The 19,147-nt window shown below is 32.7% G+C and overlaps 2 protein-coding genes across 3 annotated transcripts; one reads left to right on the forward strand and one right to left on the reverse strand.

Moving 5' to 3' along the window:
• Positions 1-2,613: 2,613 nt before the first annotated feature.
• LOC125847942 (probable ribose-5-phosphate isomerase 4, chloroplastic) lies at positions 2,614-5,253 on the forward strand. Its single transcript, XM_049527704.1, has 9 exons — positions 2,614-2,899; positions 3,050-3,177; positions 3,615-3,684; positions 4,084-4,188; positions 4,371-4,466; positions 4,561-4,617; positions 4,722-4,839; positions 4,930-4,996; positions 5,113-5,253. Exons 1-9 carry the CDS (start codon positions 2,726-2,728, stop codon positions 5,189-5,191), a joined length of 894 nt encoding a protein of 297 aa, XP_049383661.1. The 5' UTR covers positions 2,614-2,725; the 3' UTR covers positions 5,192-5,253.
• A 420-nt stretch (positions 5,254-5,673) lies between these two features.
• LOC125849177 (vesicle transport protein GOT1-like) lies at positions 5,674-9,050 on the reverse strand. 2 transcript variants are annotated; one of them, XM_049529203.1, is made up of 7 exons: positions 8,948-9,050; positions 8,205-8,273; positions 7,736-7,827; positions 7,531-7,611; positions 7,291-7,388; positions 7,131-7,212; positions 5,674-6,008 (listed from the first exon to the last, which is right to left on the reverse strand). In XM_049529203.1, the coding sequence occupies exons 2-7, from the start codon at positions 8,233-8,235 to the stop codon at positions 5,970-5,972; spliced, it is 423 nt and encodes a 140-aa protein (XP_049385160.1). In that variant the 5' UTR covers positions 8,236-8,273; positions 8,948-9,050; the 3' UTR covers positions 5,674-5,969. The 2 variants fall into 2 exon arrangements, with proteins under 2 accessions (XP_049385160.1, XP_049385161.1); XM_049529204.1 differs by lacking the exon at positions 8,948-9,050 and adding an exon at positions 8,399-8,490.
• Positions 9,051-19,147: the final 10,097 nt, after the last annotated feature.

Genomic DNA, 19,147 nt, shown 5'->3' on the forward strand with positions numbered 1-19,147 from the left:
AGATAAATATAAAATTCAACTTTCTAACCTCGTGGAGAGAGGTGCACCCAGTCAGAATTGCATTATCTGATACTTGAAGTGTGGGTTCACACATCTATATTTCAATATTTTTTAAAATTATAACACTANGAGAGGTGCACCCAATCAGAATTGCATTATCTGATACTTGAAGTGTGGGTTCACACATCTATATTTCAATATTTTTTAAAATTATAACACTACTATATATGATCTTGGGAGGGGACCATGGGTTCACGTGAACCCGGTGACCCCCCTTAAATACGCCTCTGACCGCATCATATTAAAATTAGATGTTCAATTTAAAAAATTATATGTTTTATAATTAGTAAGGTTAGTTTATAAAATAAACCTCTAATAAACAAATACAAAGAAATGTCAAATTAATATAAGTCAAGTAAAATGAAATGAGTGAATATGTATTTGAGTTATACTGATAAGTGATAACCGACTTGACAATACAATACTTATTATATTAGTACTAATGACTACTTAATTGGTAATCATTTTTGCTATATTAACGATAGCTAATAGTTATAAAATAAATTATCTTTAAAACATTTTATAAGTATTCTAATTGTGTAAATTGATGGCAACGTCATTGCACACTGAAACACAAAAAAAAAAAAAAGGGGGCGGGGGGAGGGGGAACCCCACTCCCACATTAATCGACCCCAGAGCAAAAGTTTTACTAACCAAATACACACAGTAGCGTAGGTATATCTAATGGTTTGTTATTGTATAGTGTTATATTGTATTGTATCGTACTGTATTGTTTTAATAAATACAGTGTATAGATAGATTGTATCATTTTACGTAGTTATATAATGCACATATCCATAATTTAAATAACAAACGTACAAGAAACGTATGATACAGGATGGAACTACTATGAAAATGTAAGATAAAAGATTAAATATAATTATTAAATAATAAACAAAGACAAAATGAGACGAAAATATTAAAGTAACGATGTGATCATACCAAATTGGTTGTTACATAAAATAAGTCTTTTCGTCGTTAACTAACCATCAAAATAAATATTATATTTAAACTAACAATACAATACAACGAGTAACTTTGTATTTAAAGTTTGTCAATTAAACATCTATCGTTAAAAATCATATTATATATATATCAAAAATTGTTTTTTTAATAAATATATATATTAAATCTTAACACTTTTAATAAATGAATTGGAAGGTATTTAGGGGGCGGTGGTGCATTGTACATGTGAAGGGCACCAAATATTATTAGTCATTTTGTACAGACTACAGAGTGGATAGTTAGGTTTGTTTCCTTAGTGGATTTTGTATAGAAATAAACATAAATTAACAACATCTTGTAATAATTAAATTAATTGATTATAAGTAGCCTATGCTTATTTTAATTTATTTTTTTGTTCTGAATTAGTTCTAATTTTGACATAGGATTCTGGCAAATTTTAAGGCCGTTACTCTAAAGAAGAAAAAAAACTTTGTTTTGGAAAAGTGAGTTTGGGGTTTCATGTTAATTTTAAAGTGGAGGGACCATGTAAAAATTAATTCATTGTATTTTTGTAATATTTCCTTTGAAAGAGGGAACCCGATTCCATCATTATGACAATATCTCTTTCCTGTCTGATTTTTAATTATCAACACTTTTTCAAAGTTGATTTTCATCATTATTAGTTGAGTAGTCGATGGTAAATATTTCTTCGTCAACTTAAATTTGTTTACTATACTAAAATATTATGTCGAGTTGATACTGAATAAGTAAAGATGAGTCTGTTTGCGTTATCATCCGATCTGTTTCCTTGTGGCTCGATTTGTCAATTTGGTATCTTCTCCAATCACTAAACTTTCCTATACACTCTTCAGCTTCTATTCTGGCCCAAAACAAATGGGCCATTCCATCACTTGAGAAAATTAACCAATTTCAGGTCTGAACCCAACACAATAGGGTGCAATATTCCGGTGAGTTACCTGTTATCTATTGTTGGTGAGAGTGGGGGAGACAATAGATATTTCACAAAATTAATTGAATTTTACAAAAGTTGGACTCAAATATTATGATCATTGAAAAAAATAGGCTGCAATATAAAGGGGAAGCAGTGGCGGAGCCACATACACTTGAGATCCCCTTCGCCGGAAAATTACATTGTGTAGCCAGATAAAAATATTTTTTTATGTGTATATATATCACATATTAACGCTTCTTGGCTTTTACGCAATATCACGTCTTTATATATTGACACCTCTTAGTCAATACTTTGGCTCCGCCACTGAGGGGAAAGTGCACAAATATCTAATTTTGGTGTCACAGTTTTATTTATGTTATTCCCCAAAGTACATTATTTTTTTGCACATTTATCACCTTGGAGCACCTCTAAACATGGCACGTTTGAAGTTTTATATGATCAAATTGTAGCTATTTTTGTTTTATATGGCAAAAATTCGTCTAAACTACAAATTTTATTTTTTTTACTGAAATTCATGCACATATGACTGAAGTAGAACCTCAGTACTGAGTATCTAAAGTTATTCCGAATAGTATATATATGTAAAAAAAAAATTTATAGAGAATTGATAGGGAAAATAGAAAAATGGAGTAAAAAGAAAAAGAAATAAAAATTGTATGGATGGCCATGGCGCCCTCTTATCTCTTTCAAAACAGATAGAAGACTGTTAATAGCAGCTAATAGTGATGGGATTAAGGTGAAACAGAAATGAGGAACATGGCTATGGCTATGGCTTTGCCTTCTTCAAAATCACCATTTCTTTCTTCTTCTTCTTCTACTAAAAAACAAGCTTATAATTTCACCTCATCAAGAAAATCCCTCCATCGCTTTGTTACTCGTTCTACTCTCTCTGATGATCTCTTCCTAGCCGCCAAACACACTGTAAGACTCTTTCTTCTTTGCCCTTTTTGGGATTTTGTTTGGTTAGACACTTTCTTGTTTGCCCTTTTTAGGATTTTGTTAAAAGATTACAACTTTAAAGCTTTTGGTTTGTGTTTGGGTGTTGAATCTTGTGGAATTGTTGAAATGTAGGTGGATTCATATGTGAAGAATGGTATGGTTGTTGGATTGGGTTCAGGTCATGCTTCTACATTGGCTATACAGTATCTAGGTCAGAAACTACGAGCTGGTACTATAAAAGATGTCACTGCCATACCTACGTAAGTTGAATGTATTGATCTTGGTTATACATAAACAAGGGAAATATGATACAATCGTAGAAACTGATTTTGGCTTGTATTGGTTCCGTGTTTTGGTTGTTGTAGTTCATAGTGTTGATTAACTTGTGTTGTTGAATAGACACACTCCATGTTATATTGTTTTTACTCGCCCTGTTCCCACTTCAACTTCCCTTTTAGAGTGTGTCAATTTCTGGATCATTTCAAGTGTTCGTTAGATAGATAGTTGACACATGAAACAGTACAGAGTGGAGGATTTGGCACGATGATAATGTGTTTTCATAATTTTTACTTGTTAGTTTCTTCTCCATTAGATCTTTATACAGGTTTCCTGATTTTAGTGTGATGACAGATGAGAAGCCTTGTTATTGAGTTTGTTTGTTTTTCCATTAGGAGTAATCAGGAACACTCTGATGCAGATGTGTTAGCAGTGCAAGTGAAGCAGCAAAGGCAGGAATTCCTTTGGAACAGTATGATGATAGTTTTAAGGTGCGCACTGCTACTACTAAGATTCTTCCTTTAGAAAATTGCATTAGGACTTATTTAAAAATTTGAGCATTTAGTCACATCTTGGACCTGCATATGTATTCAGATTACACTCAAAGCCAATGTAGCTACTTTGGTTTAGTCTCATACCCACATAATGCAATTAATGGAGTTAGCAGATAGAAGATCTTTGGTCAGGAGCGTAAAATTGAATTACCTTCGTGAAAGAGAGAGAAAGGCCTATTGAAGTAAAGTTCCACATGATCTTTCATTGTTACGAATTGAAGTAGTGAATCTTTAAAAGTTCTAGTAACCTGGGATTTTGCTCTATTTTGTCACTTATTGAATTATTTCATTGAAGCTGAAATGTTTCGTGCAAACATGTCTATGTTTCTTACATAGATTGATATAGCATTTGATGAAGCTGACATTATGGAAGAAGAAACACTTGCTGCAATTGTTGGTCGACGAAAACTGCAGGGAGATGATTCTATAATTAAAGAGAAGGTCTGTCATATATCATGTGATGTATTCAACACTATTTGTCTCTCTTTTGTATTTCTTATCTTGATTTTGTAACATATTATTGCTTCTTTTAGTGTTTTCAGCTTGAAGTTCCTTTATCTTTTGTTATCTTCCATATTAACCACTGACTTGTTATGTGGTTGCATTGGCTAATGTGGATGCAGACTATTTTGGAAGCAGCTGATCAACTAATATTTATTATAAAGGAAAAACAATTCAAGGGCGGTGTAGAAGGTTCAATTCCAGTACTAATCAAATCTGTAAGCTCCATACCAAATATTCTACTGAATGCTGATGAATAAGTGTTAGTTCATAAGATGAGAACTAGTCTCATATAGCTTGCTCACTTCTCAGGTTAACTGGCTTGAAACAGCCGAAGAAATAGATGACCTCTTCCTCGGGGATGCAGAGGTGAGGCCATAAAAGTGTGCTCTCTCCTTGCCAAACTTGAATATTTGCAAAGGACCAAGATAGGATACATTTCATAACCAGATAATTTTGTTTTCTCTATGCAGGTTTGGAGGAGGCCAGCTATAGGGTATGCAGGTCCTCTTGGAGGTGATTTCCCTTTAGTTACTAAAGAAGGGCACAACATCCTTGATGTCATATTTACATCTCCAATGGAAAGCCTTGGTATATCTCCATCTCTGAATTATTTCATTGCCACTCTCTTGTTGAACTTGTTTGATGCTAACTGTTTACCGCCCATTGTTCATATGAAAGTTGAAGTGGCTAAAATCCTTGATCAAATCGATGGTGTTGTGGAACATGGTGTTATCTTCAGGAAACCGTTAGTTCTGCAATCACTTAAGTCTAGTGGTCTCATCTATTTTTATGTTTTTGCTATCGTTATGCTTGACACATGAAATGTTAAATTTGTTTCTACTTTCACTGGATTAATTTCAGGTGCACAGCAATCATTGCCTCAGAAAATGAGCTGCAAATCGTTGATAATACATTTCTGATGGAATCAAGCAACCTCTAATGGAGAAAAGATTAGCAATGCAATTGTAGATGCTGTAACTTTTGAGCCTTATCACTGTCTACCAGTGGCAGAGCCACATGAAGTTGAGGGGTGTTAACCGACACCCCTTCGTTGGAAAATTACTTTGTGTAGCTACACTAAAAATATTTTTTTTATGTATATATATTACATATTGACACTCCTTGACTTCTACGCGATTTTACTTCTTTATATTTTGACACCCCTTTGTCAAAGTTCTGGCTCCGCCATTGCTGTCTACTATTTTTCTATTTCAAGTGTTCTGTAGCATTTTTAAAACGGAGGAAGGTTGAGATCTTTGAGTTGTGTTTTACGTTCTTATTATAGGGGGATACTTCTTGAAACAATAATATGTTTTAACAATTTGATCTCAAAGTAGGAAGATAAGAAAAGTGTGGAGAATTTTCAATTGATACCATGTCTTGCTTTCATCAATATGCAAGAATGTAAATAGAGTTAACACTTTAAAGATCTGGAGATCAAGTTTTTTTCTCCACTTTCATCTAGAAAACAAAAGGATAATATTGGTAACTAGGTACATGATCTGATTTTTTGCTTTTTGGACTGATCACTTGTAGTATAGAAAGGCCAAAGAAAGAACTGCATTATTGCAGCACAGAAAGGCCGATACAACCAACTAGGAACAAACTATTACTATCATCACTGTTCTAGATATAAAAATCTTACAAAATACAGTGCTTTACAAATTCGTGCATGTGGGCTAATCAATCTCGCTTGCTTTGTATCTTTGAAAATGATACTACACAGGGACACGTTTTCCACGGTAGCGGTCAAAGAACTGCAGAGAGAAAAAAATAATCTCAGACCAAGGAAACAAAACAGGAACCCACAAGAATGCATAATGTTAGGTTCGATTGAGTAACAGTATATTAGTGCAACAGAAGAATTATAAAAGAACAATTCAACAGTTTAGTATCTAATGCCACTGAAGAGATACTTGTCGGTTTGTATGAGAAAAACTATGATTCAATTTTATAAGTTGAAGTTTTTATCTTCTTCTGAAATACTTTGTGGAGATATTACAGTGAGGCAGGAAGGTTGCTAACCATGGCAATAGGGGTTTGGATGGAAATTGAAGTTCGTAAAATTGCATCACAGAAGGATTTTCCTTTCTGTGGGACCGACTTTAATGCAGTATCTCAACATCTACAGACAGATGCATGAGGACCAGAATGTCGGACAATTACTTCATGATTAGGCATCTTGATACTCGATAATTTATAAGATCCCTTCCTAGAGTAAGGCATTTCCAGACTCAAATCACATTATCATCAGATATCTAACAACCAAACAGATTTTTTTGGTTCATTTATCAGGGTAGCAATGGAGTGATACATACATGCAGCATTTAAACACAAATACATGACTTGATACTTGATAGCATACTCAATGAAGAGAGAGCCCCCCTATCGCTTCCCAATATCATTCAGGCAAAATATAAAGAGACTGGTCATATTCTGTAAATGGTTAGGGAATGCCATTAGAATAATCATATGGTCGTTTGTGATGAGAGGATAAGAAAATAAAAGAATAATAAGCAACAACTAATTTTAAAGCAATTTCTAGTGACGGGGTGAAAAATTGGCAATTTCATTCTGTTCCTTCTATGATCCTTGTGATTAGTGTATAGCCTAGTCATAATATAAGCAAAATACAGGGCACGTAAGACTACTTCAGATTTTTCTCTGTAAAATCTATGGATGATCTCCTACACCATATATCACCCATTGGTTCCTTCTACCACAAGCATATCATTGTCCGGCCAATCTATTAAGGTCAGAACGAAAGGACTATACACATAACACAATTGAAGTAATAAAATGTTTTCTTAAAAACTAAATGATTCCCCCAAACTGAAAGAAATGCAAGAAAAGAGTATGAATGATACAACCAAACATACCGATCTGATATAGGGCTGCTGGAAGATCCAACCTAGAATAGGTATCTTCTGAAGAAAAACTGCCAATGTTGGCCAGAAACCACTGTGCAAAACTATACATCAGTACCTAATAACAACTAAAAGATTATTAGGGCAGTCAGGAACCATATAACTAATTTACCTGAAAAGTACGACAAATCCATATGCCTCAAGAATCATACCCAGTATAGGCCAACCAATAATAACCAAGAAAAAGCCAACACCAAATGATATTGTTCCCTGTGCAAAAAAAGAAAGAAAGATATACATAATAAATAACAGAAATAGAAAAGATGTAACACTAAACAAACAATTCTAGAGAGAGCAAGAGGAAGTGTTGAAATGAACAGGGAAGAAAAAAAGGCCCAAAAGCAAACTAAACCTTGAAATTACTACGTTTACTAAAGAATTGCAGTGATGACTTGAGACCAATGGTCAGTGCCACCCCTGAGAAGAAGAGGATCTGATTCAGTAAAATAACACTATGTCAAATGGCAGGCAGGAGTCAAAAAACAAAGGAAAGTGGTAAATGACAGGTCAGAGAAAACTTATGAGATGTGATGATAATGGCAAGACTTTTTACTTACATTTCCCATGGCAATTAGTCCCTTGTCAAAGAAGAATATGATCCCCAAGAATGAGAAAAACACTCCAAATCCAGTCAATCCTAGCCCTATCTCTGTTACAACAAGCACCCAAGCTTAGCAGACATAACATTTCAAATAGCAGTACAGCATGCTTCTTTTTTTAATCTTACCATCTCTAGCTAGGCATTAAGTCTTAACTGAGGAGAGCAAACATCATATTGGTAAAACAAATGAAAGAATGCAGACTCTTGCACCCCAAAAATAGGAGATTGTTTTGCTCCAGTTGTTTGGAACACTAAGCTACAAGCCTAAGATGCAATTTCTATAGCAGTTTATGACAATTAGGTCAAACTAGATGTACAATATGAATTTGCATGCTTCGTGCAAGCAGAAACAGACATGCTCTACATTCCCAAAGCAGTGCTAAATATACAAGCCAAAGAAAATAATTTAGGTCCAATCGACTTACTTTTGCGATCATTCATTTCGAAGGAAAGCATTTTGGCAGCTTCTATTCAACCCAAACACAACTCAAAACCTACAACACAAAATCCATCATAAATACAATCAGTTCTCAATCATAACCAAAGAATCCAGCAACACCACAACGAGAAACGAGCTCACACTACAACACAAAGCAAAACTCAGAATCAAACAAATTACTTAGGGTTTCAAAACAGATACAAATGTTCAATTCAAACAAAGATCTCCACCACTCCTTCCTCAAGTACACAGCAGTTTAAATCAATTCAATCTAAAATTGACAAACACACTCATCAATTAAAAATCTCTTTCATGATTATTTTATCAACAATATACTTAATTACACACCTAATTCACTAAACCAGTATATGTAATTTCATATCAAGCCAAATCCAAGTTAAATCCACAACTCTGAAGCCATAAGGACAACGAAATCCAATTGATTTTGGGAATATTCCCCAAATAACCATATCTTAATCAGGAAACTTCTGCATAGGGTTTTCAACTCGATTTGATCGAAATTTGTACACATATATGCAAAATAAAGTTGATTTTCCATTGAATTAACACGTTATATTACAAGATTACGATGAGAAAACTAGGTCAAAATGAAGTTACAATTCAGGGTTCGTAAATTGTACTAGAGTAGATCATATTCAACTAAGCTTGATTCCTAAAAGATTCAACGCTAAAATACATTTGGGGAAGCCATCAACTACGATTTTTTACCTGAGAAATTGAAAAACTAAAGCTCCGGAGGTGCCTTTACGAATAGATAATCACGTCAAACTATGAAGAATTTTTTTTTAAAAGATAAAAGGTTGAATAGCTAAACTTAAAGAAGAATATTACGTAATAATACGAGTAATTTTTTTTAAATATAAATCTACATTTTTTTATTTTTTTATTTTGAAGTAAATAAAATAAAATGAAAAGGAAGGGTATGTAGTTATATGATCGGCATATATTTGATCCTACAAGAATAGATATATTATTATTATAACAAAATGTTATTTCATTTTTTGTTGATAATTAGAGATGACATTTTAACTTATAACTTGTTTTTTAACGTACTTCTAAAATAGTAGTATATTTAAATATAAATATCATTTCACATGTAGTAAAAAATATAATGAAATGCAACTCAACTTTCATAAATTCAAATATATATGAAATAAATTTTGACCTTAAATGGAGAATAATCAATTACATTTTCTATTATTTTGTTGTTATTGGTAAAGTATTAGTATATTTTATAACTAAGTGTAAATTGTACTTATGACTTAGATAAATTATAGATGTAAAGTTAATGTTATTCAGCTTGTGCATAGCATGGCCTATCGATAACTACGGCCTATTGATAACTAATTCGATTATAAATCATAATAACTAGACAAGTAATATTTGATTCATGTTATTGAGATGAAGATGAAATTTGTAATTTGAGTCAACTCAAAATTACATATGTATGTGCTTAAGTAACATTGTGTTATATTTTAAAATTTTAGTAGCTTAATTGATAGTACCTACCTAAACTTTCACCTAGTTAACGATAATTCGATTCCCTACTTTATAATTACCTCCCCATATTGTTACCCTCATTTTATATATAACAAAATAAAAAAATAAAAACAAAGCATTGTGTTACCCTTTGACTTTCTAAAGCTTTTACCCTCATTTTATATATAACAAAATAATAATTAAAAAAAAAAAAGCATTGTGTTACCCTTCGACTTTCTAAAACTTTTCCTCCCTTGATTCAAGAAAGTATTTTTGAGTGTTTTTGGAGTCAGAGCCTATTTAAATTAATTTATTTTAAGTGTTTTTATATTAAAATAACTTTTAAACATTTTTATAATGTTTCAATAAAAAAAATACATTAAAGCACTTAGTTTTAAAAATAAATAGATAAATCAATCAAAAATTTTAAGGACATTCAAACCAGCTCTAAGGTTACTAGTTGCATATGTGCATCTTCACCTCATATGGTGTGTTTGGCACAAAAGAAAATGTATTTTTTTGAAAAATAAATGATTCTTATTTATCTTTTTAGTATTGGTAAGTAAGTAAGAAAAATATTATCTCAAAATATAATTTATTTTCCCTACTTTTTGAGGAAAGTCATTTTCCTAATGTTTAAAAATTGGGACTTTCAAACATGAAAAATTTAAAAATATTTTTTGAATTTTTTTTCCGTACCAAACACGCCCTTTAATCTCTTTTTTGTTGGGTGTAGTTGTTGAGTTTGCTTTTAGTTACTGCAGTCATTTTTTTAAAATAATAAGCTACCTAGTTTTAGGATGAATTTGAATTTTAAATATTTGTTAGGTTGTTTTAATTGTTGAGATTATTTAGTCTTTTTAAATTCTTGTTATGCAGATTTTCTACAGATTATGTTATCAAGTTGGCTATTTAAAGCCTATTATGATTAATAAAATATTGAGAGACATTTTCAATCTTTTTGTGCTGCCCCACTTTTAAAAAAACATCAACAGTGGTATCAAGAGGTTCATTGATCTTAAGGGATCTGTGAAATCTTCCAAAGAACTACCATACATTTTTAACCCGTAAGGGCTACCTTTATAACCCGTCAGGGCTACCCATTTTAACCCATCAGGGCTACCTTTTCAACCCATGCATTTTTCAATGCACAGGCTTTTCTAAACCAACTTTTTTAACCAAAATAATGGCAAGCAACAGTCTCTCTTTGAATGCCCCAAAAATTTTCACTGGTGAAATGTCACAACCCAAACTCAAGGGGCGCAACTGGCTCCTAATGCCAAAACTCAGGCCCGAGTCGACCTTGCTGAACCATTTGCTACTAGCGCATGGCAGTCACATGCAATTAAGAAAACAAACAAGTATATCTCAATTTAAAACTAAGCTCTCGGTCGGCAAGGCCCCTGTCAACAGATCTACAAAAGAAACAGCTACTCCTAAGAGTTCATATAAGAAATTGTCAACTAGTACAGAAGTCCTAATTGGGCCGTCAAGGCCACCATGATCTCTATACCAAAACTGAAAGCATGTATATAACAAGACAATGCATCACACAACTAACAAGCTTCAGCAAACCAACAAACTAGGCCAGCATGGCAATAACGTAGTTATAAACCCCACACACTAGTCTGCAAGCCTCTAAGAGTATTAACGATTGGCGGGACAGGGTCACAGCCTACCCATAAAAATATGTACAACAAAATCTAACAAACCTCCAAACACTGGCAGCTCCGGAGGAAAGGGGCTAGCCAACGGGATAGAAGTCAATCCTGCTGCTGAGGAGGTCTACTCAGTCGTCTGTCAGGACCTGCATGCATGAATGCAGCGCCCCCAGGCAATGGGGCGTCAGTACAAAATAATGTATAGAGTATGAAAGACAATAGGCTATGATCAAGTATCTTAATATACTAGAATAATCCGATAAATAAATCAAGGATAAGATAAGTGTACTGACCTGCTCATAAATCTAAACTTATCAAAAATAATAAAACAACAACCTAACAGAGCCCCCATAAGCTCGGCAGGTACAAACAGCATACAAGACCACTTATTCAGGCCCCCATAAGCCCGAAAGGTGCCAATCAGTCTATATACCCATATCGATATTCCCCTAGCCCTGTAGGCAATCACATAGCCCTCTTAGGCATTAATATAGCCCCATAGCAGCACATAGTTCTCTTAGGTATCGACATAGCTTATAGACAACTCATAGCCCTCTTAGGCAACAACATAGTCATGTAGGAAGCCCATAGCCTTCTTAGGCGTCAATATAGCCCTGTAGGCAACTCATAGCCCTTCTAGGCATCAATATAGCCCCGTAGGTAACATATAGCCCTTTTAGTTATCCATATAGCCCTGTAGGCAGAACATAGCCCTTCTAGGCATAAATCATATTCCTGCAGCTAACCACAATAGCCCCAAGGGCAACAATAACAATCAAATCATTAAAAGCGAGCAATCTAGTTATAAGCAACCTGTACAAATAGCCTCTAAGTCGTGTCCAACATAGGGACGCTACTAACTGAATAAGAATCCCGACAATGGAGGATTATATCAACTCGAGCAGCCAATAATCAATAATAACGGCTACAAGTATATCAAGTATATTAAGGAACATGTCGTAAGTAGGGAATAGCCTTAGCATACCTTTTTCGCTAAATGGCCTAACGACTTTTACTCATAACTTCCTCAATACTACAACAAGGTAGGACCATAATCAACACACAAAATAAAAGATACCATGACAATACGATAAAAGATATGTATTTCCATCGCAAATTGCTATTTGCTGCTTATAAAAGCTAGAGTCGATGAGAGAAGGGTCTTCCCTCGATCTTAGGTTCTTAATACGCCTCAAAACCTTCAAATATATTCAAACCTTTGCTGTCCCAACACTAAAGTGTGATATGCTACGAAATCGATAAAAAAAATTATACCACGATGATGAGCCCAACGCGTAGAATAACTTTCGCCAAGGACTTAAGTCGAGAAAATATATACTTCACTTGATCCTAGAAATGGGTTTCTCTAATTTCTCTGGTTATTAGCTTAAAAATGAAGAAAAAGTTCGAAGAAAAAGATATATGTAACTTTCCACCGACCTAGGGCCCCACCTCACGTGTCTGTTTATGCAGTCCTACGAAAACACGAATATCTCTCTATTCTGAAGTCATATGAACAAACGATTTGATGCGATGGAAACTAGACTTGTAGACCTTCGATTCGACAGTTTGTGGGCCTCATAACTCTTTATAGATTGGGAGAAAACCTCTAAGACATTTGACCCAAATTTCAGAGAAATCTTTAAGAAGGAACTTACGATAACTTCCGCCAACTTTTATTTTGCCACTTACCTAACTTCAAAACTTGAGATGCAACACTTGAACACTTAAAATAGGACATACCACATCATTCGTAATTTATTACCCACCCTCCTTGTCTTTCCATGGAGATACGAGTAATTTTGGACGTTTCAGAAAGTCGGGGTGTTACATGAAAACTATCAGATCTGGTCAGTGAAAATGAAATCATATCTTGAAGCCTATGATCTGTAGGAAGTTATAATGGAAGATATACCCTTACAACCTCTCCTTACAAATCTAACCCTTACTCAAATTAAATCTCATTCGGATGAAAAAACCAAAAATTCAAAGCCAAAACTGTAATTCAAAATTCAATTGCGGATTCGATTTCTTCAAAACTCATTGCTTGTGAGACGGCAAAAGAAGCTTGGGAAAAATTAAAAAAGGAATATCAAGGAAGTGACTGAGTCATGCAAATGCAAATTTTGAATTTGAAAAGAGATTTCGAATCTCTTGGGATGCAAGAGGATGAAACTATTGTTAAGTATTCTGACAAGATTTCTTTTATTGTTAATAAAATCAGGTTGCTTGGCAAGGATTTCAAAGATGACAGAATAGTAGAAAATTTTTTTGTGACAATTCCAGAGAGATTAGAATCTAAAATTTCATCTCTGGAAGAGTCTAAAGATCTCTCTACTATTTCTGTTGAAGAACTAATAAGTGCTCTTCAAGCACAAGAGCAAAGAAGAGCCTTCACGCAAGATAATGTTACTGAGGGTGCCTTTTATGCACAAAATAGAAAGAAAAAGATAATTATCCTCTTTGCAAATACTGCAAAAGAAAAACGCACTTGGAAAATTTTTGTTGGTGGAGACCGGATGCAATATGTGAAAATTGCAAACAAGCTGGTCATGGTACAAAAGTTTGCAACCTTAAGAACAATCTTCAAGCACAAGTTGTAGAAGCAGAAATCGAGGAGGAGCAACTTTTTTAAATAGCAGTATCTAAAGCAAAGGAAGAGTGTTGAGTTTGCTTTTAGTTACTGCAGTCATTTTTTAAAATAATAAACTACCTAATTTTAGGATGAATTTGAATTTTAAATATTTGTTAGGTTGTTTTAATTGTTGAGATTATTTAGTCTTTTTAAATTCTTGTTATGCAGATTTTCTGCAGATTATGTTATCAAGTTGGCTATTTAAAGCCCTATTATGATTAATAAAATATTGAGAGACATTTTCAATCTTTTTGTGTTGCCCCACTTTTAAAAAAACACCAACAGTAGTAAATTCATCATTTTTGTTGGTGATGTATGTCTTATTTAAAAGTTTCTTAGTAAGAAAATAGAAGAAAAATAGAAGATTTAAATAGAAAAATATTACACCATTGAAGTTACACAAGATTATTGGTAGAAGTGCACTTTTGGTTCCAGAGTTACTGATAAATTATGATTTGGCTCTTATAATATTTAATTAAATATATTTAATTTTCAATTAACTAAAATGTAATTTCAGTCTCTTTATTTATAAAATATGTGATATGTAGACTACATTTAGAATGAGATTATTATCAAATATGTCGCAGCAACTACATAATACAATCATAATTAAATCATCTGGAATTTAATATTTTTGTTATAATTAGAAAGATTCTTCATATGGAGGGATCAAAATGCACATACCAATTAATTGAATGTTAGATGTAATTAATCAGAAATTAAAAGGACCAAATCTAGAATTTATCAATATTTGAGGGATTGAAAGTGACAATTTCCCAAATTATTACAATGATTTATGACTATGTTCATCGTAATAGACACTTTACATGAAAAGTCATGTACTAGTTCCGTTCATTTTTACTTACTATTGTTGGACTTGACACACTCATTAAAAAAAATAGTTATTATCATAGGTATTTTACTATACTATCCTATTAATTGATGTTTAGTACCAGTGGTGAATTTAGGATTTTCATTCATGGAATTCGAAAAATAAAAATATAAACATGTGAATAAGCCAATAAAGTATAATTCCAAGGAAGTACTAGTATATAGTTTATAAGTACAAAAAGTTAGTTCCATTAGTAGAAACCTTTTAGCACATTTGAATTTTTTTGAATTTAAATCTACTCTTTTTAAAAACAAAAAACGTGAAAGATTGGTCCTAAACGTGAGGACCAATCTAAAAGGAGCTCTACCAATACACGACAACTTACTTCTTGTTCATGAGGGGGTTCACAATTATTATATCTACATAAATTCAGAAAATTTACCTTATACATATTGTGTAATTTTTTACCGAAGGGGTTAGGGTGAACCCCCTGGAGACTACATGGGTCCGCCCCTATTTAGTACTCCCTCTATTCCTTTTTACTTGTCCAATTTTTTTTTTTACTTGTCATGTTTGACAAATCAAGAAGTGATACATTTTTTTTTACCTATTATACCCTCAATTTATTAACATTAAGTTAATGTCTTTGAAAAATGTACGTAGTGAGTAAAAATATTTGAGATCCTATCAATTAAAAGGGGTAAAATGATAAATTCATTACAACAATCAATATTTTCTTAATAAATGTGTCAAGTCAAAATTTGACAAATAAAAAGGGACATAGGGAGTATTAAGTTTCAAGAATGATTTGGAGAATAGTATTTAATGTCAAGTATAAAACATGAAAAAGTAATTTTTTTTTTCTTGATATATAAACATAAAAATAAAAATTTATTTTTAAAAAAGTAACAAGTTAAAGTGGACGAAGAGAGTAACTAATTTTTAATACTAAAATTAGCAAATAACTCCACTCAAATTTGTGCATTTGTAACTAACAATCGTATAGTTGTCATTAACCAACTCTCCTAAATAGGTTTAATCCCAACAACTATTTTAAAAAGATAAAAAAAAGGTCAAGTTACACTGAGTTGGAAATTCCTATTTGAATATTGATGATAATAGTTTTTTTTAAAATATAAACAAAAAAAATTGAGAATTTTTTTTTGTCCTACTTATGATAAATTACTTCCGGATCATAATTGCGATCACATCAATATAAGTTGTGGTGAGATGATTGAAATTAAATCCCTTTTACTCTTTACTAGAGATTCAAGTTAAATTCCGTACATAAAAAGATCTTGCTGGAGTGTCGTTCCCGAAAAATAATTATGCATTATACAAATCTAAATTAATCAGACTCTATAAAATATCGAAATCTAAATAAGAATTCAAGAAGAAAAATATGAAACTGCAATTGCACTGTTAAAGATTTTCCACTGAGTGTTTTTAGAAGTGGAAATTATTCCACCAGAAGTAACGTAGTGCATCTGTTTAACAACATTATTCTAACACTAAAATAACGTAGTGATCTTCACTTTGACGACATTTAAATAATTGTTTTGATGATAATTTTCTTCAATTTGAACGTTTAATGAGTCTAATGTGCGTTTCGGATACTAAGTCGATTTTTTTTTAAAAAAAAAAACAAATTAATTAAATCAAACATTAACATTTTTTATACGTCATGAAATACTACTAGGTAAAATTACAATATATATTTTATTTTAATATAAGAGAAGCTCGAATATTTTGCTATACTTTAAAAAAAACTACATTCATTGTCCAATAATAATACTTCCCTTCAAATACAGAGCAGAATACTTGAACACATTATTGAAGAACTGAAAACAAGATATCATTATTAGCATGGCTGCCAAATCAGAGAATCGATGAAACTCTTAATTATTTAAGTTCAATAAATGTGAATTGAATTAAAGTCTAAATTCATTAATTTGGGTTACAATAGATGAACCCACTTTGCTAAGCCTAATGTCATCTTATTCTAGAGACCCGATTTGGTTTCATGTGTCAAATGTCGTGGAATGTCAAGTCAAATGAAGAAGCAGTAAGATCATGTCATGTGTCAATATGACAAAACCACTTCACTAACGCCCAAATATCATGTCACTTAAATCTAATTGACCGAAGGAAATCATGTTCTTATTACAACTCATATATTCTACAGCTGTAAATATGGGTCCTTATAATTCAAAAAAGAAATCAAAATTCTAACAAAAGTCAGAGAGTGTCTATGGATCAAACGTTATAGATTTTTCTGCAAGGTACAAGTTTAAGAATTCAAGCACTCAAGCATTCAAGTTTTTATGAAATTAGTCTAAGCTTTGGTAGATAGGATTATTTGATATCTGTGTTGGTTGGATGTGGTAGTGGGTATCTTATAAAATTAGTCAAGACGTGCATAAGCTAAGATGAGGATAAAAATATTTAAATAACTAAATGCTAAGAATTTAATAATTAAAGAGGAAAAGAAGAACATTTTTTCTTTTTTAAGAAATATTTTTTTTATTACCCCGTCCCACCCAACCCAAGTACCCCAACCTCACACCTCACTACCCAAAATTACATTTGTTTTCGCCATTTCCCCCTCTTCGTTTCCTTCAACTTCCATAAACAGAGGTTATGAGCTCTGAAAAGTCTTTAAAAGTAATTCCTTATAAAGTATGCTACCGAAAGAGCTCCTTTTTAATAATTTGTAGAGATAAATATTGAAAATACTTTAAAATTTGACGTGAATTACTACTCTAGTCTCCAGCCCCACACCTTACCCCGTCCCTCCATCCCACCCCACCCCCAAAAAAAAATTAAAAGAAACTTTTTTGGAGGTAGGTGGCTAGTGAGGTGAGGGGTTGGGATACTTGGGTTGGGTGAGATGGGGTAAACTAAAAAAAATTAAGAAAAAATGTTCTTCTTTTCCTCTTTAATTGCGTATTAAATTTTTAGCATTTAATTATTTAAATGTTTTTATTCTCATCCTAGTTTGCCCACGTCTCGACTAATTCATAAGATAACTACTATTACCTCCAACCAACACATATATCAAATAACTCTATCTACCAAGACTTAGACATGCAGAAACAAATCACCTAATATTTTAATTTCATCAGAATTTATTCATCTAGCATCGTAGTTCTCAACTAATTTCATTAACCACTAGTTCATACTATTGGGCATAAACCAAGACTAACATAAGGAGAATGCTACCATGAAATTAGGATTCAATGCTTTAATTAATCATCTCATGACAAGACAAAAGGCTTCACATTGTAATTAATCAAGTACAAGAATCTAGCTAGTCCAGTAATTCTTCAAAAATCACTAAATTACATGTTAAACACAAAGTCACTATAATTATCAGTTTACTAACTTGTGTCATAAAAACTAAGATGCAAAAAAAAAAACTCTCGCAATATAGTAATGTATTTTATGCTTCCACAGTGTTTATAAGGAGATCTTATCTTCCAGAGTATCCTATTACAGTGTTTATTACTATTTGTTATCTCTTATGCTTCGATTTCCTTACTATTATGATGTTGTTACTGTTTTTGTAGAAATGAAGGAATAGTTAGTTGATAATTGTATATAGATTAGTTAGTTAAGAAGTTTGTTATTAAGTTTCCAATTAGAGGTTGACAAGTGGATAGTTAGTTAGTAACTAACTTTGTAAATGCTTTTGTAAATGCATTGTATATAAGTGGATCCATGATTGTAAGGATCAATATAGAAGTGTGTGAATAATAAAAATCTCAACACAACACAATTGCTCTCTATTAGCTTTCTTCCCTTTCTTCTATAGAGCTCATTAATGGTGGCCTGAGTGCAGATTTTATCATGGTATCAGAGCACGGTGTTAGCGCGTTCCATAGCTAATGAGCTCCTTCATCGTCTTCCTTATTTTCCCCCTTTCTTACTTCCTTGAAATTCTTGTTCTTCTTTACTGATTATCTGATTCAAAGTTTTTTTCAACAATGGGAGACAATTCGACATCTGTAAGTACTGGAGTAACATGCCCAAGAACAATTCCTCAATTGGATCGCAATGACCCGCTATATGCAACATTCAGATACGCCAGGTATCTCTCTCGTTCCTCAGTTGTTGACAAAAACTGATAATTACTCAGAATGGAGTAGATCGATGTTGTTGTCTCTGGTAGTATAGAATAAAGTAGGGTTTATTGATGGATCTTGCAATAGAGGAATGTATCTGCAGGATGAGTTCAAGTTACATTAGTGGGATAGGTGTAATGTGATTATACAGTCATGGATCATGAGTCATGTGACTCA

This window comes from Solanum stenotomum, chromosome 12 (genome assembly GCF_019186545.1).
Source record: "Solanum stenotomum isolate F172 chromosome 12, ASM1918654v1, whole genome shotgun sequence".
Classification (NCBI taxonomy): Eukaryota; Viridiplantae; Streptophyta; class Magnoliopsida; order Solanales; family Solanaceae; genus Solanum; species Solanum stenotomum.